The following is a 27935-nucleotide window of genomic DNA, read 5'->3' on the forward strand; positions in this document are numbered from 1 at the left end:
GCGCTCGCGAGAGAAAATGAAAAATAGAAAGACGTTGTAGCGGTCCGAAAACGATTATTGTCGGCCAAACGACGCCTTCGTAAATGGCATGACGAATTATTTATGGTAAAAGGATTACTGATAACGCGGCTCACTGCTCCACCGCCGAACACTGATGATAACGGGTTCACAGACATTGGGCATCGTACCGTGTGATTGTTACTTGTTAGGGCTTTACGAACTTATTTGTCGCTTTTCAACCAAAACGCCAGAAATAAATTCACAAACACACCTGTCTCATTGGATTCTCACGTTTATGACATTCGTTTCGAACGCGTACTACTTTACGTTTGTTTACATTTTTTTTTCCAACGTTAATAGTGCATTCACGATGTATTTCCATTGACTGTCAGTAATGTGCCGACACTCTAGTGACGTCTTACACTTAGGCTGTGGTTAATGTTGGTCGTGTCTCAAGGTACGAACAAGCTATGACCATGTTCTCTTGGATACGCAACAGGAGGCAATTGACTAGACTTGGTTAGTATAATGATAAGTTTTTGTTGCTTTTATACCGGCTAATTAAATTAATTTATACACTAAACTAATCGCTGAAAAAATATTGATATTCGCATAAATGGCACAATATTACTTCTCTTTTATGTACACGAGAAATTCAGTAAATAATGTCCATAATTTTCTAGTATTCACAATAAATTGTGTACGATTATTTGACTTTAATTCTCGTTTTGAGAAATAGGGCGTTTTCACTTTCACATAATTTAGAAAGCTGTTTACCAAACTCATTACCAATTTTTCAAAATTGTTTCACTTATTTTTAAAAGTTATTCAACTAAATATAGTCTTTTATTTGAGTATAAAAATACTTAAGCTTAATTTGAAATGCCTACGATTAGTTAGTTTTTGTGTTTGTATTGGTTGAGGTATTGGATAATGATAATAACTTTTAATATAATAATGTTTTTGAATAATAATAGCTTTTTATTGATATCACTTAATTATCTTTTGTCATCTAACAGCACTTATTTTATTTTTACTTAAGACTTAATTATTCAATTTGAAGAATTTTTATTGTTTTCCATCATTACATGATAACAATAAAAATGTTTAGTCCTGAGTTGAATTATGGAAATTTAATCATTCCAGTTACCTTTTGTTTTATTAACTTCCTTTTAAAATAACTATAATTTAAATTTATCATGTGAAAAAAAACTACCAGACATGCGTAAAAGGCAAAAGTGAATAATATATTGATATTAACTAGTAACTAGTAACCTATTATGTTAACTTGAAAATATGGGTTGAACTGATTATATCGTTTTAACAGCCACGTGTATCATATATAACATATATTTATGCTATTCAATTTTATTATTGGTTCATTAAGCCTAACTAAAAAATAAAGAATCTATTTTTATGAATTTTTTGAACAATATTATTTGTCGGCTTGTCACTACCGATCTACAAAAAGTTCTTGATATAAAGGGTTCCTCTTTGTATTGTACTGGAAAATATCATTCATTTGTTTGATAATATATTAATATACCTTTTTTTTAAAAAAAATATTTTATTAAATTGTATATATCAATCTGCTGTATAATATAATAGAGTTATTAGTATTTTGGTTTTTGAACTAAAATATATAGTTTGTAGTTCTATATTATAAACTGTATACAAAAAGATTAAAAACCAATGTATCAGATAAATACCAAATTATCATATTTTCTTTTAGACAATTGTGTTTATACATAAATAGTAGTACTTACTTTATTTGTTTGAATATTGCTTTTTATTATCATATATTTATATGTTCTGATATGCTACAAATAATCCCTGTTTTATATGTGAATTAAATAGTATCTATTTGGTGATGTTTTATATAGCCATGAAAAATTGATAGTTAATCTATTACACTGTAGTTGTACATTAGTACAACTAAATATTGTACAAGAGCACGAGAAAAAGGATAAAGTTTACTTATTGGAGTATTTAAACATATATTTTAATTTTGACTTTTAATAAGTAGGTAGACATTACTAGTACAAATTTTCATTTGTATACTTTTATATCTAACCAAAAAAATTTTTCTTTTGGCATTAATACAAAATCAACTTTGGTTTTAACTGTTTATAGTTTTTTTTTGGAAAAATATCGACCACCTTTAAACACAATGCTTGTGATGCTGGTAAATTAAAATATAAATTTTAATTACTTATTAATTTATTATAAATAAAATAAAATAGGTACATCATTCAGACCAATTTCTTGCTTCTATGCTTAATGTAATTGTTTGAAAAAGAAAATACCTTTATTTATGCAACAAAATTTATATTTGAAAATATTTCAACTTTACTTTTTCATATTAATTAAGTTAAAAAATATTTTTCATTTAAATACATATTGAGAATGCAGTTCCAATTTCCATTAATCTATGTTAAATTGACATCTATTTCACAAGCTATTCTCATCAAGACATGCCATTAAATGTAGTAGAACCTCTTTTGTATTTTTTAGTTATTACTTGCCTACTTGTATCACTGTCTATTGGTGATGTTATTGGCTGGTAATATTTATAGATTTAATCATGGGTGCTCAATGTTCATATACATTTTATTTATTGGAATGGGGATGCAATATTAATTTAAATATATTAAAAGATTTTTTTTTAAAGTTTTATAAAAGTTATATTTAGAGGTTAGTAGTATATTTAATAATTAGTTTTTAAATTTTAAGATTACCTAATTAGCATAAAATTAATTTCATGTATTAAAATTTCCTAGTAAAAAGTTTATTAAATTATTTTTATATTATTAAGTGAAAAAATATGCATAAAAATCTATAAATTATAAATTTATTACATATCAATCTAAGATTTAATTTATTATTTAATAATTTTGTAAAAAAATTGAAAATATGGACTGTTTTTGCCAAAATGATTTATGGATTCTTTCCTAAAACAATGTATTTTTTCTTACTGTGTTGTCTGTGTTCATTCATCATATAGAGTTTAATGAGTCGTTCTTCACTTATTTTAGATTATCTTGTATTTATTTGTCCAATCCAAGTCCAAGTACTAAAAGATTTCAATCATGGTACAGAGTATTTGACTTTTCTATTACATTTTTGATTTGATATGAATAGTAAATTCCCAGTTAAGGTAGTTCATTGAATGCAAGTTTAAAAACCAATTTAATTAATCTTACCATTTTTAGAGTTATTGAATAGTAGTTAAAAAAGATAACTCAAAAAAGTTTAACTTTAAAAAATCATGTTCAACTTTTATTAAAACGATGACTTTGTATTTGTATGTAAAAATATTTTGTAGTTTAGTAGGTATTGTCAGTCATTGTGTTAATATTAAAAAAAAAAATAAAAGCTCAATATCTATAGCTTATATATTTTTAGATTTGCCTTTTTAATTTTTTCAATTATTTAAAATATTAGCATAATAAGTTTATAAAATGTTTATTATATAAGATAATTTTTTAAATCCTGATATATTTAAAATGTTGGTCTTAATACTATTGTTTGAAAAAAAAATATTTATGCTTCAAAACAAATTATTAAGTGATTACTTTATTGTTAAATAATTGTTGATGTGTATCAAAGTATATAAGTATTTAAGTATACCTATATCGCAGTAGCTTAGTAATTTTGAGTTTATTAATTATTATTTAATATTGATCAGCTCTCAGGAAAATAGAAAAAAAATTGTATATTTTTTTTACCATTTACAATTAATACAATATGTTTCTATGTAAGTAAAAATCACAAGCAGTTTACCTAATTTACCATATGTCAATAATTAATTGTATATTTGAGTTTAAATTTTTGATGGTAAATAGAATAAAATATATAGAGCTTTTGGAATTGAAAATAATTAATTAACTTTGTGTAAAAAATTAAGTACAGAGTATTATATTTACAATATTTTGAATTAAAAAAATTAAATTTTAGTTAAAAATTTAAAAGACTACTCGGACATATTTTGGCATTTAGTATGTCCTAAAAATCACACATCAATCTATGTATCTTTGTGAGAAAGTAATACATCAATGTATTTAAATGCAGTTTTTAACAATAATCACTAAAATTTTTATTTAATGGCATACATTTCCAGGTATAGCCTATGTATTGTATTTACTAATTATCTGAATAATTGGACAACTTTCTGCTATAATGTATTTGTTTATATAAAATAATAAGTATTAATTTTAGAAATTTTATATATACATTGTACTAATGAGTTAACAAATTAGTTAGCTAAATAGTTTAATATTCCGCAATTAGAGTCAAAAAGCTTTGATAGTAATTATTTGTTATAAAAAATAATATTGATGGTATTATTATACAATATTTAAAAGCTTATCTACTTAGCTTACTTTCCCCCTTTTGAATTGTGTATGTACTTAAATATATTTGAACAAACTGTTGCATGGCCTTACAAAATTTCCCGTCTGAAATGTTTTGTTAAGTTATTGAAAAAACTGTTTATAGATACATTGATTTACCATAGAGATAATTATGATGATATGGGGCATTTAAGACACACTATACATTATAAATTGCAAAAAAATATGAACACCATAAGTGTGCGCAAGTCTTCTTGGCAGGGGAGGCAAGACTTCAAACACCTTCCCCCGATTTTTCCCAGCTAAGACCTTGATGTGAAGCAACGATAATTTAAATAAATTCTCACACAAACTCAAGTATATGGTTCTACTAAACCATGGTATGGTTTTATAGGGTTAAGAGTTAAGTTAAGTATAAAATTACCGAAAGAGTTTTCATTAAGTCCTTTTTAATAATAATATCTTTAACGATCAAAAAGACATAATGAAGAATAATTAAGAACACATCACAAAAATGCTTGCCAAGATAGAGATCGGCATGTAAACTTTTTTGATTTTGATTCAATTTTTATAAATTTGTTAATTGTTTGCAATATGTATGTATAATGTATTTTATTTTCATTTTCATTTAGTGAGATTTATCTCCAAAACTGGAGAGCGGATTTTGTTATTTGGGGTCTTGTTAGATTCACATTGACTTGGAGAAGTCCAGTGAAGATTTTCAGAACTTTGTCTTTTATAGTTGATTCACTACAGAGCTTCAAAAAAAATTAAAACACTTTATTGAGAGTTTTTTTTATGTTTTTCAGCTTTATAGCTTTATAATGAGTTAACGATTGAAGATAAAGTTCTGCAAATCTTCATAGCACTTCTCCTAATCAATGTGAATCTAACAAGACCCCAAATAACAAAAATCTGTTTTCCAGTTTCGGTAATTTACCACGTTAAATGAAAATTAGCAAAAAATAACTATTTTTTAACTGTGAAAAATTAAACAATTTTTTTTGAAAATTTTGAATCTCATATTTTGTATTTACTTGATAATTCCTTTTTAATGAGCTATCAATCAACTTTTTAGCTATAATAGTTTTGGAAAAACATTAAAATAAAATAGATATTTTGGGACTGTCACGCCAACGTTTTTGTGGATTCAAATCGTTGTGTGTACCGCTTGGGTGTGATATCGGATCTCTCTCATTAATATTTTATGTTAAAGCTAGCTTAATTATCCACCTACTCATTACAACTGAGTTACATTTTTATCATTTTCCAATTTAACATAAATTCTTGAAGTTTTAAAAATTCAGACTTTTTTCATTTCAATTACCATACTTACTTGATTAAAAATCAAGAAAGTAAAAAAAATTACTTAATAAGAAGACATAATTTGAACAACTTTTTAATTAGGTAATATGTTTTATTTAAGTTCCATCTACGTTGTTTAGTGGTAGTAGGTTCTAATGTTTTAAAAATGTCTATTACTTCTTCATAAATTTTAAATGTATATTTTGTTTTGTTTTAATATTATTTAATATTTATTATTTTAAAATAGCATAGGTACTAATATACTAATATTGAACATTTGAACATATTATTATTTAAATATTATCAAAAATTGGTAGGTATTATTGTATAATAAGATGTTGGGAAGCGGAAAATCTCGTAGGGGAGGCAGCTGCTTCCTCTGCCTCCCCCGTGCGCACGCTTATAATGAACACCTTTATGTTTGAAATCCAATCTGCATTAAATTTACATCTTGCAATTATAAGTGTTGAAAACAATATAAAAAACCTTTAATAATATAATTTATTAGTTGTTTTTGTAAACATATTTATAGTTACCAAAAAAGAATTTATATCAAAATTTAAGATATATATTAAAAATTGATGATGTTTATGTTGGGTAATTTCGATTAAATCTCTAGAAATTTTAAAATACAGATTTATACCTAATTCTTGAAAATTCAAAAAATTTGTCTCCTTGTAAATTATCAGCATGTCAAACAATATTATAATTTTATGAATTGGAATAATATTAAAAACTAATCTTGAGTTAACTTAATATTGGGTAATTTAGATATTACAAATAATAAATATAGGTATAATATTAATACATTTGAAATCTCTGTGCATTTACTATTAAAATAATGTATATTTGTTGAATAAATGCCATCATTATATTTTTCATATTACAATTAATGTAACTATTGATTTTGTAATTACCTGTAAAAAAATCATTGGTTCCTCTTATTCTGAAGTGGTTCTAATATTTGAAGAGCATTGTGTTAATTTTAAATGTTAAGTTACTATGGTTACTTATAGTTTATAATACCATTTTTTCTTCTGAAATTATTGTAAAGCCAGTTATATTTATTCTTTTTGACCCAACAGAAAGAGATATAATTCTTTGTTCATTTTAATTTGCTGTTGATTTTTTCTATTGTCTGTATTTAAATAGTTATTTTTTGTTATTTCAATACAGAAAACTCTATTCTAATATATAGAGTAAGTTTATTAGTTAAATTTAAACATTTAAAATACTTGAGATTGGACTTTGTATTTAAATAGCAAGTGTTGATATTAATTTGTTGTATTTTTTATGATTACATTGATAGTATATTGATAAATTGTTATGGCTGTGTAGCCTTCTTTCCAGTGCCAAAATTCCGCTTAGGAAAATAGGCAGCTCCTATAGAGTCCTTACCTTCCCAGGGCTCAGCACCCAGCCAAGTACCAAAAAAAACCTGTCACACAAAATGGTTTAATGTGGCAAAATATTTTGTGTACAGAGTATTATTGATTTATGTTTTTATTTTTTTTTAAGACTTAGATAGAAATTGGCTTTTACAAATATTATTATGGAGTAGGTAGTAACTTGAAAATTAATATATTGTTATGGATGTATAAAATGATGATATGTATCGAAACCATTATTTTTTACATTTTAAAAGCAGTTTTTATAAATTTATTTTTAAAAGGCCCATTTTAAGATGCTACCTGCTGCATTGAGACTTTGAGACCCTTAAGTTTGGTACTGCTTCTTTTAGATTTTGAGGGTATCTACAATTTATTGTTTTTTATGTGTGTCATTATTTTTAAGACAGTAAAAATTTAACATTTAATTTTGAGAGTGGTTTCTGGTAGAAAATTGGATCTAGTTATTTCTTTGGAGGAGTGGGGATTTTTATTCAAAACTATAGCTTTTAACAAAATTGATATTTTTTATTAATTATAGCTCATAAATGAATGGAGTTTAGGGACATATAATTTTCATCAATGTATATTTGCATTTTCTAGTCATAAAATAATTTTCGAAATATATTAGCTTTTTTTGTGCTATTAATAAGAATTTAAAATTTTTGATTTATAATTTATTTATAATACAATTATTTCATTACAATATTATGTTATAAGCATTTAAAGTTAAAATGTTAAAAAAATGTCCAAAATTTTTAGTATTTTTTTTATAAAAAATATAAAAAAGTTTTATGAAATTTTACAAATATTTTGTATGACCGTCTAAAGTTTAAATCTTGACAAAATTGAATATTTAATAACATTAATCGTAGAACTTAAAACATTCAACTATTACTCAAATTATTATTTTCGGTGAAATTTTCAAAATATTTAGATTCATTTTAAACTATTTTTAAGTATTTGAAATTTTTGAAGTGTGTTAATAATATAGTTCAGTAGTTCCAACCTATTTCATTATTAAGATGCAGTGGAATTAATCTTCATAAGCATTCTTCGCTCATTTTCAGGCGTAACTACGGTTTCTAAGATCCTAAAAAATTAAATCATAAGTAAAAACAAATACTAAATCGATTTTAGTATTAATAATATATTAAAAATAAATAATTTATTTGTATTTTAATTTTATAAAAATGAGAAAAATATATTTTAAAATTAAAACATCGAAATAAAATAATAAGAAATTAATGACCTTCAAAAGTTATTAATAATTGAGTTTTTAAAATTATTAATTATAAATTAACTGAAATATACCATTTCAATGTAACAAAAAAAATTTAAGAATTATAAAAAACAAGTTTAAAAACAAATCTTCCCAAGTTTCTCTTTTTTAGTATTATTCATACTCGAAATTAAAATCTGTATACTGGCCACAGGGAATTACTTCTTTGGAATCTTGTTACTTTTTATTTTTTTGTTTCTCTGTGAAGTATTTTAGAATCTGATTGTATAATGGTTATACTAATTTTGTAAAATAAACTTAAAATTAGAACTCGTCATATAAATAAAAAATAATTTTTATTTACATCAATGTACTTTTAAAAATTATGTTCATTATTTTAGATTATTATCTATATTTTGTTTTGTTTATTTTTGTTAGGTAATTATTTTAGTGGTTATTGCTTCCTTCCCATTGAAGTAGGAGACGAACCTGATAGTATCTAAATCCAGCCACACCCATGTAAACAGATATTTGAAATATTGGAACACCCCACCCAAAGTAATCAATAATTTATACATCCTATAAGAAAATCCAACATTCTTTGTTCGGATAGCACGCTAACCTTTACTTATAAGAAATATTTTGTTCTCTAGAGTTTCCTGTAGTACCCATAAAAAGCCCTCTTCCTTTTTCCATAAAGACGAATAGAAGTCGAAAAAATAAATAATACTTAATATTAATTTAAGTTATCGCTTTTTATTCTTGTATAATATTATATTACATTATGTCATTTTTCATAAATTTCATTAATGTCAAATGTTGAAATACGCCAGTCTCAACCTGAATTGAGTTTTTTTCTTAATGACTAGAAAACTGTGTATAGAAAATGCTAACAATTGAAATTGATTAAAAGTAATAATAAATGTATCAAATAAAAAGGCAGCCTACTGCTGTGTCGTAATAAATTAACATACCTTTCGATTTCGTGATTATTTGACGTTTGTTATTATTATGACAAAGAAAAATGAAATAAAAAATATATTGACGCAGTAAGTCTAGTAATATATATTAATATTTCAATTAGAAAAATAATAAATCGTTAATTAGTAAACAAATGTGGTTTTTTTTTGTGATACTTGTCATTTAATTCTAATTTTCATGACGTATCTTATATTTTCATCGGCGGACAGTACTGTAATGTAGTGATTAAAATAATATTTTTTTTAAATTTTCTGAAAACAGAACTGTTTGAGTTTTAGAATGTACACATGAATAATAATTGAATTTTATAACTGAAATAATAAAAAACTTAAAAAAAAATAGATTTGGATAAACTAATCAAATTGGCGGTTGATAGCACTTAGATTTAATGTCAATAAGAAAAGAGTTCTTTCTTTGACGTTTAAAAATATTTGAATCCACAAAAAATATTTAAATATTATAAATTTATAATAAAATTAAATATGATTCATAAAGTTTTCTTATAAATATTCAACATGTTTTTAATGAAAACCTGACTTTCTTAAGTATTTACTTGATCAATAAAATATACTTTTGTGTAATCTCTGATTTTATCGGCATTTTACATTATCTTAATGGTTCTTATAATCTTATTTCCTATAATTCTATCCATTACAATTTGTAAAACCAAAAGAATACAATATTCATATAAACAATATATTAAAAAAATGTTAATGAATTTTAATTTTTTATTTTCAATTTTATTTTTTATGTAGGTACTAATATTATTAATTACGTTTTTATATTTTATGAACTATACGTTTCATATTCGCAAGTTTGCGCGAGTTGTTACTGAAACAATATACTTATGGGTACTGTACTACTACTGCTGATTAGTGTATAGAAACATTTATGTTAAATCAAATTATAAAAAAAAAATATTCTTTTAAATATAAATTTTAAGAAAGACGATCTAAAATGTATACAATTTACAAAAAAATACCTATAATATTAAAAATGTAATAGTATAAAAAACTAAAGAGCATTTATAGCTAAAAATTCTTAAAAATACAAAAATATGGAAAATAAAATTTAATTAATACTAAAAGAAAAAAAATGTATACAAAATTCATAATCGTCCTTATCCTAGTTTTTAGTTATTATAAAAAAATTAAATTTTGAATTGAGATAGTCATTATTAATTAATTAATATTTATAATTTTTAATATTATTTTTGGTATATTTAATATGTTTAACGTATTATACCAATATTTTTTATTTTTTATAAAATTGATGACACAATTAGATCATTATTAATTTATTTTTTACGGCCCAGGAGTTCAATTTCAATGAAAAAACTGAGGGTGCTGAAGCTCCTTTATCTTTTTTTTTTTTTATAATTTTATCTTTTAAGGTTATGGATACCTGTTACTATTAAAATCAATTAAAATCAAAATATGAAACAATTTGCTGGTGCTTATTTCAAAATTGGGGGTGGTAAGCACACCCAAAACTTAAGCCCCCTAAAATTGCGCTTATGCTTTCGGGCTAAATTTATGTTTCCCGGAAAGTAAATAGTAATATTAAGATTAGAATTTAAGTAAAAAGGGTTTAGAGGATTTCTTTAATATATAGTATTAATTTGAAGTGCACCTGCCTTGTAGAGTAGGAATAGTAACTGTTATTTATGATTTAAAATTGAATTCAATGATATATCATTGCAAACAAAAAACTATTCTAAGCTGAGAACTCTGTCTCTATTTTTTTATGGATAATTAATAATTTTATTTTATTACTATTAGTAATACAGTAGGATGAATTACTAATTGCCAAAAATGTACATAAATAGATTAGAATTTTCTTTTCATATCTTAATTTTACAATAAAATTATTTTCGTATATAAAATTTATCAATTATGTGTTTAATAAATGATAAAATTATTTCGAAATGTTATAAAATAATAAACTATTTTATTATACAAATGCACATAATTCACACAATCGGCCGATAATACTTTTAGTGATAAATCAAAAAGTTATTAATTAATAAAAAATAGTTGGTAGTTAGTACTTAATAAGTTTTAAAATTATTTAAATTTTTTATTATCAATTGATAAATGGAGATTTTATAGTTAATAAACATAAAAATATACGTGCTTAACTATTGTACCTATTGGCTAAATATAATTCCTTAAAATAATAAGGGACTTATACCTTTAAGAAAAATACCATTGTTATCAATGACTTTGGATGATGTTTTAAATAAATCATTTTTTTTTTTTATTAAATTAAATAATAATAATAATTATAATATAAACAAATACTATACAGTTGGATTTTTTTGGTATTCTCTTTCATTTAGAATTAATTTAATACCTAATATAATATCTCTGCTTGTGAAGTGTATCAAAATGTAAGAGGCTATTAAAATTAAAGGAAATTAATTTGTTTTAACATCACGTATACTTATATAATAACATAGTTGTTTTAATTATACGTTTTCAGTAAATTTGGTATTCACTCTTATATAAGCTAAAAGCCACAAAATTGATTCTATACTGAATACAGATTTGCTATGTTTTACTTCGGTTAGATGGAAACAACACGTGTTGGGTCGTCTTTTTAATTTTTTGAAATTTCGTTGATAGCTATGTTTTATTTTTTAACTTATTTATTCTATAGACGACATGTCACTGCTTAATGCCTTATTTGGTTATTTGTTATTACACTCAAAACTCATGACTAATAAAATAATAATAAATTCATGTATGGATTCTTCGGTGATAAATATTTCTCAAAATTGAAATAAATTAAATAAATATTTAATTTAGTTACCTAGTTATTACCCTGTTGTAAGAGTTGATTTTTTATTTTTATGGAAAATTGTTTTTATACATAAATAAATCTATTAATAGACACGCGCTTCATTATACATTTTTGTCCCTTCCAATGATTAAAATCACATAATTTATTTTACCTATTCATTTTTATATTTTAAAAAGTTATTTTGTTTATCGTGATTCGTAGAGTAATAAAATAATATGCCACCGGGAGGAGTGAAGGGGAAACACGTCTACTACACCCCCGCATGGATGACATTTGATTGTATTCACCCGCTGACATGGCATAACCATCAGTCTTTCACTTATACTTGCGGCTTTCGGACGTATGAAAGTTGATTGTTAGACCGTAAGCGTGCTTAGTTTTTATAGTAGTAATAAATTATTTAGAAAAAACGAAAACAATTGCGATTTAAACGTTAGACATTTTCACAATATTAAATAAATGTATACTTAAACATATATTTTCTTATTACTATCCATTAAATTATGCGAAAATTATAAGTTATTGATCTCAAATCGTGTTAATAATAATAAAAAATTAATATATATGTTCATGTAATCAATTGCTGTCGGCCGTATAATTGGTAAATTAGAATTTCTTAATTAAAATTTATTTTTACGCTATATCAGTCGATTTGAGTATGGAAATGTAATATACAAAAGTGTATTGTTATGGTTATTCTTGTATACAAGTACTCAAAAAGGTATGTTCAAAAGTTTACACGTTGTTGGAATGTGGTCATTTTGTCTTTCGATGATCATAAGTGATCATTTCATTGACATTCCATAACATTTAATATACCTTACCTAAGAACATAATTCAATAACTTTTTCATCGTAATAAATAATATCAGTTAAAAGTAATTATTTTGTTGTTATTATGCCATTAAATTGTAATTCATTAATACGTTTTTTAACGATATTATTTTGTCGTGCAATTTTTTACTTGAAATATGTTTAGATTAGATAAAATTACTGAACGTTGTTATTATCTAAATAATACTTATTTGAACAGTCTGAGCGGATACGTTTTAATTAGACAGTCTTCTTCACATTTTTCTTATCGAACATTTAAAGTTAATTGATTATTTGATTATTTATTATGTTAATATATTATTATAGTCTATTTAGTTATTAAAATTTGATGTTGTGTATACTGTCGACTGTTACTCAGTTTAGTTGTCAAACTGTAACATTTTGAAGCTATTTCAGTAATTTGTATGTGCTAGTGAGTAATGCAATATTTTTTAGTAATAAATATTAAAATACATTGTTTTAGGGCTGTCATTTTTTTTTTAAATATATTATTTTAATTGTCATCCATTTTTACATTATGTAGGTAACAATTATTAATAATTAGTACATAATATTCAATATTGTTTAATTTAATGTTTTTTTTGTCTGATGACTACTTATTATTATTAACAGGAATTAGGGATATACCTACATTTATTATATTTTTATGATATTAATTTTCTTCGAATGTTTTAATGATTAGTTTATACATATTTGAATAATAAATATATAATTAAACCGATTTTTAAATTAAATTAACTAATAAAATATATGTGCATTATCGACAATCAATTGCATAATAGAATGTGTATTTTATTACATTATTTACAAAACATAGATAACTTGTATGATATTTTTCAATTCTTACTACAACTGTTAAAATGCTATATTCTTTTAGGTATACATAATATAATATCTAATTATATCAAGTGTTCTGATTATGATAAAGAGGTTACATATCACTATATCAATAGCGAGTTAAGTGGTTCTTATTGTTTTTATTGTTACTATTAAATCTTAAAAAACATCTGGAAAATATTTATTTAATATAAAATATTTAAATTCGATTTTCATCAACTGAAAAATAAATCATATAGTCCCGTCCATGAAAATCGCTCGATAATAAAATACATTCACGTCATAATTGTATGATTATCGTTTATAGAATCATTTTATGATTGAATAACGCATTTTATTCCTTTTGAAATAGGTACCTGAGACCTTTCGTTTTTAAATATTCTATAGTTGCATTTTACATCAATAATCATTCAAGTCAATTTCTCAAGTATCTACTGTCTAGTTTAGGCAGTTTAGCTCAGTATAGAATTAGAAAAATATTATTTTATAGTACCTACTTATTAATTGTATGTGATTAGATTTAGCATACAATAATTTTGTATATAAATCTACTAATATTTTATAACATGAATTACTTAAATTTTAGTTTAACGAATGTAATGGAATTTTGAAATATTTGTACGTTAGAATCGTTGAGTGTATCTATAGTGACTATTGTATTACATGTACAATCTATATTATTGAATGGCTTGTATGCGATGCAGCGCTCGTGTACAGTGAATGTCACATTTCACTAAACAAGTGTTACCCACGTTAATTAGTCACCCGAGCAGTACCTAGGTATGTGTTATATAAACACATAATTTAAAAAAAAAAATGTTTCACCTCGTACTAATAATGAAAATATACTACATTGAATATTTCAATCTGATTATGTATCAGTACTAAAACAGTTCTTTTTTGTGTAAAGAATCGATTAAACTTAAGTATTTTATTTTAAAATAACTTGAATTGTTTTTTCATTGCTATTCATAATATTATTTTTACAAATGATTTGGATTCGAATAATATTTTTAAAAATTATGATTTATTTTTTTAATTTAAAAAATACTAAAAAATATAATAAAAATAAGGCTTTTTTAACTATTTCTTTTTTCATTAAGGCTCGACGGGTAAGAATTAAAAAAAATATTATTCATATTAAGACAATTTTTTTCTATTAGATTACATACGTAAAATTAACAGACAACAGTAGTTTAATTTAATAGATCCATTCGCATTTATATAATATGTAGTCTTAATTGTTTAATTAATCTTTAGTAGTTATAAACTTAGATATTTGATAATTATAATGGTTAATTGGCGATATGCTGAGTGTTTTCAGTGTTCCGATTACTTTACGATTAGGAACCTCATTTAGTTCATTATACACCCTGTATATATTTTTAAATCATTGATTAATGGTCTAAAAGTAACATGTCTTAAATTATTCATTACTTTTTTATCGGTAATTTCATTATGACCTTGTTGGCTTAAAGTTTCAGATAGCGATTTATATGGTATTATGGTTGCAGGGACATTATGTCGGCAAAATGTAATTACTTACACGAAGTGTATTACGAACGACGCTATCCTGGTATACAATGTACGTGGCTTTTAAACATTATTTTCCCAACATATTATGTCCATGTGTTTATCTTACCTCACAAAATGGTCCATAAAACGTCGACATAACCTTATTAATTTTTTCATTGATTAAATTAAATATCAAATAAGATTTTTATTTTTTTGGTGTCGGGTAATTTTATTTTACATCGTAATATTTTAGTTGGTATAATAATATTTGTATGTAGTAGCGTGTGTGCTGATTTGGTTTTTATGAACAGACAAAATATAATGTTTTGCTAGCTTGTCTTCCTATCGTTCTTACCTCAGTGTGCAAAATATTATAATCCATGTCAAAAAAAGGGAATTCACAGGCTCCACAATCCAGTAGCCAAGGCATAGGTAAGAGAAATACAATAATATATATGTATTTGTATTATACAATAATATATATGAGTTCCTATATTATTATATACGTATATACACCCACATGTATACATTTATTATTATTCTTATCTAATTTTTAATTTACTTATCTAATTAACAACATTAAGTATGGATATTTTGTAAATTTGTTAAACACGTATGAAAAAAATGTCTATACCTATTTATGTTCTAATTAGATCTAACAAGTAACTAAAATCATTGATTGTATTATATTTTTATCATATACTATATTTTATTTTATAATCAATGCTAGGACATGCATTATTGAACTCCATAGCAGAATAATGATAAAAGTATATTATTTTAAGTATTTAATATTGCACAAAATATAATTGAATTCAAATATTTTATTGTCATCAAAGCTTTTGTAGTTTTTTAGACATATGTAGAATGTAGATTGTAGATTGTATGCATGTTCAAAATATATGCTTATTAATATAATAACATGGTATTAGAATAAAATAAGAACATTATTCATTATAATAACTTGATATATGTGTGCTAATTTGAGTATTAATAAAAGAAATTTTGATTCATCTATTTTAATAAATTTAAAAACTATATTATATAGTTATTAGTTTTTTTTAAAGTCAACTATCTCTTATTTTACAAATTTCTCAAGAAATATCACAGATAACTAAATTTTTAAGTAAATTTATCGTGTTTTTTGCATATAAATTAATTAATTCCTATTTATATAAATAAAAATAACCTAATGTTGGATCTAATTGTTTTTAGATGTCGAACCAACAATAGGCTATTAAGGATTTTTTAATTTAAAATATATACTACTATGATGTTCCTATTTACGCTATATATATATTTATAATTCTCAAATTATGCAGTACACACAAACGAGCGTTCTATCACCCGTAAGTAAATTACGAGTATTCTCAGTGGGGCCCAGTATTTCATTATATGAAATTAAAATTAAATAAATAAAAAAAAAAAATAAACTATATGATGTTTCTAGTGGTACCTTTTTAAAAAAAACTAGGTAGTTAAATGTTTTAAAAAACTTGTAATTCCAGTCGTTTTTTTCGTTGAGCAACTCGTTTTATGTATAATAAAAACCGTGAAAAAATAATTTATTTAAATTTACATTTATGTACACAGACTGTTCCATCGACTTTTTTTCGAGTATAGTATAATAAAATCTTTCGTGGGACAATAATAAACAGATCGCTGTGTGTCAAGCTTGTCACATACTACGGTTTTATTTATCCTTTAACAATGTTTGATGTGGTGAATACACACTACATTTATTATCGTTATTCCATGTTGCATCTACAGTATCACCTATTTTGAATATCAAACACGATCGAAAATCAAATTATCTACTCAGTTTTTATTCTGTTTCAGTGGATATTGGGTGTAATGGGTGTATAATGTATATATACCTAGTGTTATTTTTAAAAAACTTCATACTAGGTATTAGTGTACAATGTACGTCAGTTCGAACTATACTGAATACTGTTCTCAGATAAATGAAACCATAGTGTGTAACCAACTTTATACTGTGTAAATAAACCGAAATAATATCATTATGTAAATACTATATAGTAAATGTGTTTTTTTGCACATACATGCCGATATTAATCCTCAAATTTTTGCACGGTGTTTCAGATCAGTATGGGTTCGAAGACGATGGACCGCCAGATACTGTCGATTGCCTGGGTGCAAGAGACAGCAGGACGATACACGTCAACTCAATTCAAAACTTCAAGCACTGTTCGAACTGTATATCTACGGCCAAGTACAGTATATTGTCGTTCTTGCCCATATTCCTCTTCGAACAGTTCCGGCGTTATTCAAACTGCTTTTTCCTGCTTATAGCACTCTTGCAGGTAAGTTAAAGTCTTATCTGTTAACGCAATTTTGTTTAGTTTAGTGACGTGTACTGCATATATATAATAATAATGATAATTGAAAAATAATAACGATAAATATTATGAACCTTAAACAGAGTCCTTAGTGCACAATTTGTCTCCGGTTGTGTATTTTGAAATAATGGAACCGAAAATATTAACCTCGCTGTAGTAATTCCTTACAATTCTGAATAAAATTAAGTAGATATTTGAATATTATTCCAGCTAGCGCATATTTATAATAATTAGGATTGACAAATATTAACATTTAAAGATAGATATTGAATCAATGCAAGTATAAACGAGACCACTGCAATAATAGGATGCAAGTATTGGTAAAAGTGTCTGTAAAAAAATATTTAAAATACATTGTCACAATATTTTTCTAATTAATTGTTTAAAATAATAATTATTACGAATTTATCATTATCTTGAAAATTTGCTATTTTATGGTAACACATTTATTAAATTTTTATTCATAAGGTTATTTGCTGGAAATTTAAAAAAAAAGTTTAGCATAATCAAAATAATTTTTTATTAATAATTGAAGTTAAAACTTTGACAAAATTGGATATTCAAACGTATAATTTTACTAACGTATATATTTTTATTTTACTTGTTTTTATATTATAATATATATATTTTTTTACGTTTCTGAGTGTTTAACCTTAAAAATACATATATTTGGGCGAAATTCCCGTAAATAATTCAAATAAATAAATAATAATGAATTATTCTAATCAATTTTTGTTATTTTATTTTTATTCAAAAAGTATTGAATATAGAAAAGAAAAACTTGAAATATTTTTGTGTATGGATATATTCATATGTAGCATCTTTTTTTGTAAAACATTTCTGGTAAGGGTAACGAAAATTTAGTTATTTAAAAAAAATAAACATTTCAGGTTGTTTTGAATTATATACAGTTTTTAATTTGTAACGATTACATAATATTATGTATCATTATTAATTATAATATTGACTAAAATTGTTATTAATAATTTGGTTTTGTACTGAAAATTATACATTTATTACGTATGGAAACCCCAACGGATTGATAACAAATCATAATTTGAGTATATTTATATATGTGTGAGTGCTTCTGCTTGGCGCCACATGTATATCGTCACACGCATCTTATGATTATTGTTGGGCGTCGCTATTTTGAATTTATGTGTCACCACCACTCGTTTGAACGATAAACTGCAGATATACAATGAGGAAAATAGCGTTTCCCTTGTGTATTTGACGTGTAATTTGCTAAAAGTATGATATTTTATGCACTCTTTGATATTAACTGACCTTACTGTCGAGGCCACTCGGCTGTAAATGTTAATGGCTTCGTGACCTTTGCATCGGGGTCCTGGGAATATTCTATAAATTCGTTGTTCCAGTGGAATATTGTATATACATATTACATATTTACATTTCTACGTATATTTCTATAAAATACATATTGTATCGTAGGTATATATAACAATAATACGAGTAAATAATGAATCCATTTTATGAATTTACTACAAAAATAAATGTATTGTTGATGTTTTTAAAAATCTAGTGTGTCATAAGATAAATATTTAAATTTATTATTAAAATTATGTTATTCACCTTCAATTTTACTATTATATACCTACTACTTACACTTAACACTTACATTAGGTATGTAATGGACATTTTAAATGCACTTGGAACTCGTTTACACATAATATTATAATTTGGCTCACGGTATACAGTTTATTTACATAAACAATTATGATCATTTTTATTTGATGATCGATGACTGTACGTCTGTACGTAAAGATTATTTCAACTTCAAATATACTTCTACGACAAAATCGACTATACCAATATGTACCGAGGGGCTTTGGGCAATCTATCTAAAAATCGGCAATAATAAAATGTGGAAAAATCAAAGGCGGATTATTTTTATATTGTAATTGCTTCCCTATATCAATATTTTGTAAAACATAATCCACGTATTAATGTTTAAACATTAGTTGTATTGTAAATCAAAAATATCTTTAGATAGGCGAGTATAATTTCTGAAGTTATTGCAGTGATCGAATAGAGGTAAAAGGAGTTCTTTTACATTTTCTTTCTATAATGTGAGCACTTCTACTATAATAATTAGTCAATGTGTTATTTTTAAAACAGCTTGGTATGTTGTTTTTACTTTAAAAAATTATATCGAATGAGATATTCAAATTAAATTTAATGAATTATAGGACTTAGTACTTGCCTATCATTATTATGAATTATGATATTGCATTATTGCTCAACGCAGCTATGAAATATAATTTTTTTAAAAGGTGTGCACCTCTGTGATTATTGTATACAATAAATGATTCTCAGTGGAGACGGTCTGTTAAATTATATCATTAAGTACATTTCATAACACGTTTTTTGGTATTGCGAATAATTTATTTTACTATTGGTATTACGGTAGGTTAATTTAATTTTTGCCAAACACATTACATTTATTATATTATTAATATTTAATTATTATAATAATAATAAACATAATTTATACCATCTAAAATATTTTAATTTATGCATTCATAAGTACAAATTAATAGTAAAAATATTTAAATATGTACCTCTAATAAGTATCCTATAAATAAAGTTGAAAAAATTTGATTGAATATGACATAAACTATGTTAATTTCTTTTAGTATTTATTTAAAAATAAAAAAAACAAAAAATAAAACTGATGATTAATAACAAAATATATAGTCATACATATTTATTTAATCATATAAATATATGAGGACCAAATAACCCTCTCTTAAGAATTTTAAAATAAAAATTGTGTTCTTATTTGTTAAATAAATTTAAAAATTAAATAAATGTTTTTAGTTATTTTCATTAGATTTTAAAATAAATATTTAGGTCATTTAATTTCTTTAATTTGTTATAGTTTTTTAGCTCAAGACTGTAATTTTATAAAAAAAATTTAATTTGTACTTGTCAATAAATAGTCTACCTTTGGTTATATATTATTTTAAAATATCCGCTTTCAAATTTTTGTTTGTACTAGCCACTAAGTACTTACTAGGATATATAAGAAAACTTTAAAAAAAAAAAAAATCTAAAATTATTTGTAAATTATTTTTTAAATGAATTAATTAATAATTTGAAATTCTTACATTTTCTTTTATTTATTTATATTCTTAATTAAATATTATATTTTTGAATTAGTAGAAAAATAATTTGATAAACTAGGATTAAAGAAATTAGTATATAGAATTTGTTTAATAATTCAATTTTATGTTGGTACTTAATGTTGCTTTCAAACATTTATAAAATTTATAACATAACTTAAGTGCCATATTTGTTAAAATGTATTTTCTTGGTGTTTTTAATATTAATTGTAAGTCTATAGTACTTGAACTAAAATGACAAGCAAAAACTTAAAGTATTATTTTTATTTGATTACAGCAAATACCGGAAGTGTCTCCCACTGGTCGGTTCACAACGTTAGTACCATTATGTTTTATTCTTTTAGTCTCGGCACTTAAAGAAATTGTTGAAGACTTTGTAAGTTTACTCATTATACTACAATTATTATTATTACTTATTTTTTTGATATGTGTGTGCTTTTAGAAAAGACATAGAGCGGACCGTGAAATCAATCATCGAAAAGTTGAAGTCTTAAATAACGGTATTTGGACGCCACAACGATGGGATCTCATAAATGTAGGTGACATTGTTAGAGTGCAAAACAATACGTTCTTCCCTGCCGATCTTCTTATACTTTCTTCCAGGTATATTTCTTAATATTCATATGCGTATTCACACATTATTATAGTTTATTGGTCCTGTGGTCATTATATTGTTTTTGTTTCCAGCGAACCACAAAGTATGTGTTATATCGAAACAATGAACCTAGATGGCGAAACAAATTTAAAAATACGACAAGGTCTTCCAGAAACATCGCGTTATGTCGATGCAAATGATCTCATGCGCTTTAAAGGAGTAATTGAGTGTGAGCTTCCAAATCGGTTAATCTACGATTTTGCTGGCAGCTTAAAATTAGTGGATAGAGTGTGAGTATTTGTTATGTAATTAGTATTGTATTCAGCATTGTGATATATTTTGTTTTCAGTCCGCTGTCTTTGGGTCCAAACCATCTTCTGTTGCGAGGTGCCATGTTGCGTAACACAGCTTGGGTGTGTTGTGTTGTTATATATACTGGTCACGAGACAAAGCTCATGATGAATCAGACTTCAGCTCCTTTGAAAAGATCAACAGTAGACAAAATTGTTAACACCCAAATTATAATGCTTTTCTTGTTGCTGTGTACATTGTGTTTAATAAGCGCATTTTGCAACATTATTTGGACCAAACAAAAGGGATCAAAAGACTGGTATTTACAAGTAGATGGTAAGTTCTTAAATTTATTCCTTGTCTTGTTGAATTTAAAATATTTTTTTATATATTTGTATTTTTATTTTCAGAATTTGTCACATTCAAATTTGCATTTAATTTACTCACATTCTTTATATTATTTAACAATTTAATTCCTATTTCGTTGCAAGTAACTGTTGAGGTTGTACGTTTTATGCAAGTAAGTTGTCTCATATTGCTTAATGGTCATTCAATATTTTATATATATAATTGTTTTTTAGGCATTGTTTATCAATAACGATATTGAAATGTATCACGAAGAAAGTAATACACCAGCTATGGCACGAACTTCAAATTTAAATGAAGAATTGGGCATGGTAATAAGTTTTAAAGTATTTTGTATTTTTGTATGAATAATATTTGTAATATTAGTTTTTTTTTTTTTTAGGTTAAATATATTTTTTCTGATAAGACTGGTACATTAACAAGAAACGTCATGGAATTTAAACATTGTTCAATAGCTGGAGTACTTTACTTAGAAGGTTCACAAGAGACCTTAATAAATGTGTGTAAATATTGTATTTTTAATTTTACCTTTAAAATTGTTTTAAAATATAAAATTGGATTTATCTTTTACATAGAACTCAAAAAACCACCCAACGCGAGATTATGTTTTAGAATTTTTAAGAATGATGTCTGTTTGTCATACGGTTATTCCAGAAAAGATTAAAGATTCCGATGAAATTTTATACCATGCTTCATCTCCAGGTTTTTAAATTATATATGTTGTATATTAATATATAACTTTATTTACCTATTTTTATTATTATTAGATGAGCAAGCACTGTTAAAAGGATGTCAATTGTTTGGTTATGTGTTCCATACTCGTACTCCAAGATCGGTCACTGTTTCAGCTTTGGGTATCAATGAAGAATATGAAGTGTTGACTGTCATAGAGTTTACCAGCGCTAGAAAGAGAATGTCTGTGATAGTGCGTGCACCTGATAAAAAGATTTATCTTTATTGTAAAGTGAGTTAGTTTTAGTATAATAAGTCGATTTCAAATATTTAAACTAAATTTTTTTTTAGGGTGCAGATACTGTTATTTTCGAACGTCTTTCAAGAGTAGGTGAAGAGTATAAAGACATAACATTGAAGCATCTTGAAGAGTTTGCAAATAATGGTTATCGTACATTGTGTTTTGCTTATGCCGAGATTTCGGAGCACACTTATCGGGATTGGAATGAAGAATTTTTGAAAGCTGGTAATGTTTTGACCAATCGTGAGGGTGCTATTGATGAGGTTGCCAAGTTAATTGAAGTAAATCTCATTCTTCTTGGGGCAACAGCCGTTGAAGACAAATTACAAGATCAAGTCAGTTTATATTAATTCATTTAAATGTTTGATGATAAGTGAATAATGAATCTGTTTTGATAAAGGTACCAGAAACTATTGCAGCTTTGATAAAAGCAGATATTAACGTTTGGGTATTGACTGGAGATAAACAAGAAACTGCTATTAATATTGGATACTCGACAAATCTGATTACACAAGGAACTCCTTTAATTATACTCAATGAGCCTACATTGGACGTTAGTGTACTATTTAGTCAGTATTAAACCATAATAATTAACTGTTGGTTTTAATTTAAAGGAACTTAGAGAATCATTACGACAGCACATGAGTGAACGGGGACCAGCTGTAGGAAAGCCTGATAATCCTTTAACGCTGGTAATTGATGGCCAATCATTGAAACATGCACTGTCTCATGATCTTAAAATGGATTTCTTAGAACTATGCATGAGTTGCAAGTCTGTTATATGCTGCCGTGTATCACCTATGCAAAAAGCCGAAGTATGTATTGCACTACAATTATATAGTATACTGTTATTATATTTTATTTTGAAACAGGTTGTAGAATTAGTAACGCTGAATACACGTCAAGTGACATTAGCTATTGGCGATGGTGCAAATGATGTCGCAATGATACAAAAAGCACATGTTGGCGTTGGTATATCGGGTGTTGAAGGATTACAGGCTGCTTGTGCATCTGATTATTCTATAGCCCAAGTATGTATTATAATAGACTAAAATTATATTTTTCTATTAACATTAATAAATTATAGTTTAAGTTCCTGTTGAAATTGTTATTTGTCCACGGTGCTTGGAATTATAATAGAATGTCAAAGTTGATTTTGTATAGTTTTTACAAAAATATATGCTTGTACATCATTGAACTATGGTTTGCAATTTATTCTGGGTGGTCTGGTCAAATCATTTTTGAAAGATGGACAATTGGATTATATAATGTTGTAAGTGTTTTAAAGTTTAAAATGTAATTAAAAATTTTTATTTTAAATTTTTAATTTAATTCTGTTCATAGCTGTTTACTGCTGCTCCACCCTTGGTAATTGGTATATTTGACATTGTGTGCACTGCAAACACAAGGCTCAAGTTTCCTCAGCTCTATTCACAGACTTTGGATACATTTAATGTACGGATATTTTGGATATGGGTGATAAACGCTATACTTCATTCATTTCTCTTGTTCTGGATTTGTATGTTTGCATTGAAACACGAAGTTGTTTGGTCTAATGGAAAAGAAGGCGGTTACTTACTCATGGGAAATTTTATATACACAGTAAAATAATTTCTAGTATTCACTTAATACTGTAAAATATACATCAAACATTACATATTTTATATTTCAGTATGTAGTCATTGTTGTGTGTCTTAAAGCTGGCCTTCACATACAATCATGGTCTTATATTGTACATACAGCCATATGGGGTTCAATTGTTGCATGGTTTGTGTTTCTAGTCATTTACAGGTAAGTGTATTGAAGTATAGTTGATAATCAAAGAAAAATATATTATTTATAATAATTTTTATTGTCATTAGTATGTTTTAAACAATTGATATTATTTCCTATTATACCTATTGTATTAAGAACTACAGTTATTATACAAAAAGGTGGTATTTAGACCTGATTTTCTGAGACTGATTAAATAGGTTTTAATTTTGTAAACAGATTTTGATTCATTAACATTATTAATATTCTAAACAAAAGTTATAATATAATACTTAAATTGTAAAAATTGTATTGCAATTATTATATTATTTTTATATTTTTTACTATAGTAGTATTAATGTATAATAATATACTACACTTTTAACTGTAGACCATTTAATATATATTATTAAAATTAAAAAGTATTAATTATTTAAAATGTCATATAGTATTTTAATTTTAAAATTATAAAGTCACGTAGTTAATTTCAACTTTTATTTATTGAATCAAGATAATAAGATTTTTTGTTATAATTTTCAAATAAAACTATGTAAATTATTTGAATTTCAATGGTTAATACTTAGATTTTTTATCTTTGTTTCAGTCACGTATGGCAGGTATTCCCTATTGGTTCTGTGTTTACTGGCATGGATGTTATGGTATTCACATCACCAATTTTCTGGATTTTAATGCTGTTTTCAGTAACTGTTGTTATGGGATTGGATTTAGCAGCTTTATCGTAAGTAAACGTGGTTTAAAAAAAATGCCATTATATATTTATATCTAATGTATAATTAACTTTCCAACTTTTATTTTGTTTCCAGAATTCAAACAACTACTAAAAAAACTCTGGTCCAAACATTAAGGGAAAACGAATTACGAAAACCAGACACAAATAATGTTGTTAATCCAAGACATAGGTTTGTGTAAATTGTTATGCTACAAACATTTATTGTGTTCTCGAAATAATCTTTGATGTACAGTTTTATATTAGATGAATAAATTTTTATACTGTGTAAAAAGTGTCATTATTAATTAGTTAGTAATATATTTTATTCAGAAATATTTCATGATATCGATTTTGTAGTAGATACTAGATATATTGTGTTGTTGAACTATTGTATACGAGTTGAAATGTAAAATTATATTGGTTGAACGATATCTATAAAATCATAGTTAGTGACATGCAATATCATTTATTTTCTATTGCACATATATTATGTAAATTATTCATTTGTTGTATTAAAGTTTTCAAGTGTAGTCACGTATGTTAATATGTGTGCACGTTATTTATTTATTGTTTCTAGAACAAACGAAAAGGCACGTCTCCTTGAGAACGTAAAAAATGTTTTCAATTTCAAATCTCGATTACAATCGACCACGGAAGTTGAAATGAACCGTAAGTGACAAAAAAACTGGATGTTGTGACTTATTGTTTTTACGTTAGTTTGGTTTCTGCACGCAGTTTTGTTTGTTCGGTGATCCAGTTTGATCAATGACCACTGGTGTTCGTTTATCGGTTAATTAATATTATTTTTTAGATGGTTTTGCTTTTTCACAAGAAGAAGGAGGCGCCGTCAGTCAGTCAGATATGATACGCGTGTACAACACGTGCTCGCCAACTCCAGAAGTCGTATAAATGCGTGCGAACTGCCGCTAAACCATTGTTAGTAATAATAATCTTAAACATATAATATCGCGTGTCAAGCACTTTTTTTAATTTTACAATCTGTTAGCTGGTCACTCATATTATTATTTTTATTGTTGTTAATTTTATTATTGTCTCTATAATTTTTGTTATGATGTTACTATGATTATTTTTATTATTATTATCATCATCATTATCATTTCCATCATCAATCATCGTCATCATCATGAATGTATTTTGTCTTTGTGCTCACCATAATAGTGTTATTTTAATGTTAAGTACATCAAAATATCTGCTTGAAAATTTCATCGATTCATACTTGTTGAAATTTGCTTACTACATTGAATCTCGGCTGTTCACTGAATAAATGAAAAACAAAGATAGTATATACTACACTATATAAAGACTTACAAAATTAATTATTAACTTATGTGAATAAAAATTACTTATAGTTTATAAACTATTGGTACAAAAAGGAGAAACAGTTAATAGTGAATGCGCGCCCCACCATATTTCGACTTATAAATCACATAATAATATATTTTATACTATTTATGATTGTTAGCTAATCGTGACTATATCGGGAAAACAATTATATTAATTCTGATGATTTTTTTTTTATCTAGTGTAGTACATACAGAACTTTGTTAGTTATACATTTATATTCACAGAAGACCTAATTACTAGTCGAAGTTTTTTTTTTTGTAGGGTACATGGCGAACACAGTACTTAACTAGTAGTCTGTAAACCTATTATATTGTGGACTGCACACTTTTTCGTATTAAGTACCTATATCTAAAAAACATGTAGTGTTTTTTATTAGATTGAACTTCCATACTAAAGGCTAAATTATCGTGGAAAAATCTACGAGTTTTTATTTCTATATTTTAGATTAATTTTTAATAAAATAATAATTAAGTTGAAATTACTTACATTAATTACGTATTATATAGGCCACAGCATACATTTAATTAAAATGTATATTAATGTTTACATTATTACCTATTTAAATTATTATTTCATGGTATTTTATCTAGAAATAGTTTTATGTCTTCCACATTCACTTGAAGCTCGCAATAACTAATGTGTACAGATGTGTGTGTGGTTCATGATAAAATAGGTTTTTGAATGAAAAAAAATATAATATTAACGTTATTCGTATTTCGTGTATAATATATGTATTAAACGAGACAGCTCGACCATGTCAAACATTTTTATATATTGTGGATATCGTTTTCTTGCTTTCTATATAGCTGCTAAAATAATGAGATATTTACGAAAAATGTAATACATCCAATGCATACAACACTTTTTAAGACGACACCCGTTGTTCTTTTTTTTATAGCCGAGCTCATTACTTAAGCATTTTTTACAGTTGCGTGCACCTACCTATGTGCGTTAGAGTGACCAGCTGACAGTTTATCGGGACAAATATTTTTGTTTCTTTCCGATTTTTCTCCGATCACATTTCTGTTAATTATAATGTATTAAGTCTAGTTTATAATTTATGATGTCAGTTTTAATTTGATTTAATTATCGTTATTATTATTATTATTATTATTATTA

The 27935-nt window shown here is 25.3% G+C and overlaps 1 protein-coding gene across 9 annotated transcripts; it reads left to right on the plus strand.

The window, feature by feature from the left end:
- Window positions 1-37: 37 nt before the first annotated feature.
- Window positions 38-27935, plus strand: LOC113560208 (probable phospholipid-transporting ATPase IA). 9 transcript variants are annotated; one of them, XM_026965966.1, is made up of 24 exons: window positions 503-519; window positions 15202-15308; window positions 15517-15670; window positions 17342-17562; window positions 21022-21120; window positions 21187-21347; window positions 21432-21629; window positions 21689-21966; window positions 22041-22150; window positions 22212-22307; window positions 22379-22495; window positions 22572-22698; window positions 22764-22960; window positions 23020-23304; window positions 23370-23522; window positions 23584-23784; window positions 23842-24000; window positions 24057-24242; window positions 24314-24571; window positions 24642-24760; window positions 25326-25460; window positions 25546-25641; window positions 26029-26120; window positions 26263-27935. In XM_026965966.1, the coding sequence occupies exons 3-24, from the start codon at window positions 15619-15621 to the stop codon at window positions 26358-26360; spliced, it is 3438 nt and encodes a 1145-aa protein (XP_026821767.1). In that variant the 5' UTR covers window positions 503-519; window positions 15202-15308; window positions 15517-15618; the 3' UTR covers window positions 26361-27935. The 9 variants fall into 9 exon arrangements, with proteins under 9 accessions (XP_026821769.1, XP_026821771.1, XP_026821773.1 ...); XM_026965965.1 differs by lacking the exon at window positions 503-519 and adding an exon at window positions 13169-13298; XM_026965969.1 differs by lacking the exon at window positions 503-519 and adding an exon at window positions 13169-13298 and having other exon boundaries at window positions 15572-15670.

The sequence above is a fragment of the Rhopalosiphum maidis genome, chromosome 3, assembly GCF_003676215.2.
Source record: "Rhopalosiphum maidis isolate BTI-1 chromosome 3, ASM367621v3, whole genome shotgun sequence".
NCBI classification, from domain to species: Eukaryota; Metazoa; Arthropoda; class Insecta; order Hemiptera; family Aphididae; genus Rhopalosiphum; species Rhopalosiphum maidis.

Bases quoted from the DNA above. Each gene is read 5' to 3' on its own strand.
- LOC113560208 (XM_026965968.1), top strand. From the start codon at position 15,619: ATGTCAAAAAAAGGGAATTCACAGGCTCCACAATCCAGTAGCCAAGGC. The intron at 15,671-17,341 runs GTAAGAGAAATA...ACGGTGTTTCAG, and splicing joins ATCCAGTAGCCAAGGCATAG to ATCAGTATGGGTTCGAAGAC. The intron at 24,243-24,313 runs GTAAGTGTTTTA...TTCTGTTCATAG, and splicing joins CAATTGGATTATATAATGTT to CTGTTTACTGCTGCTCCACC.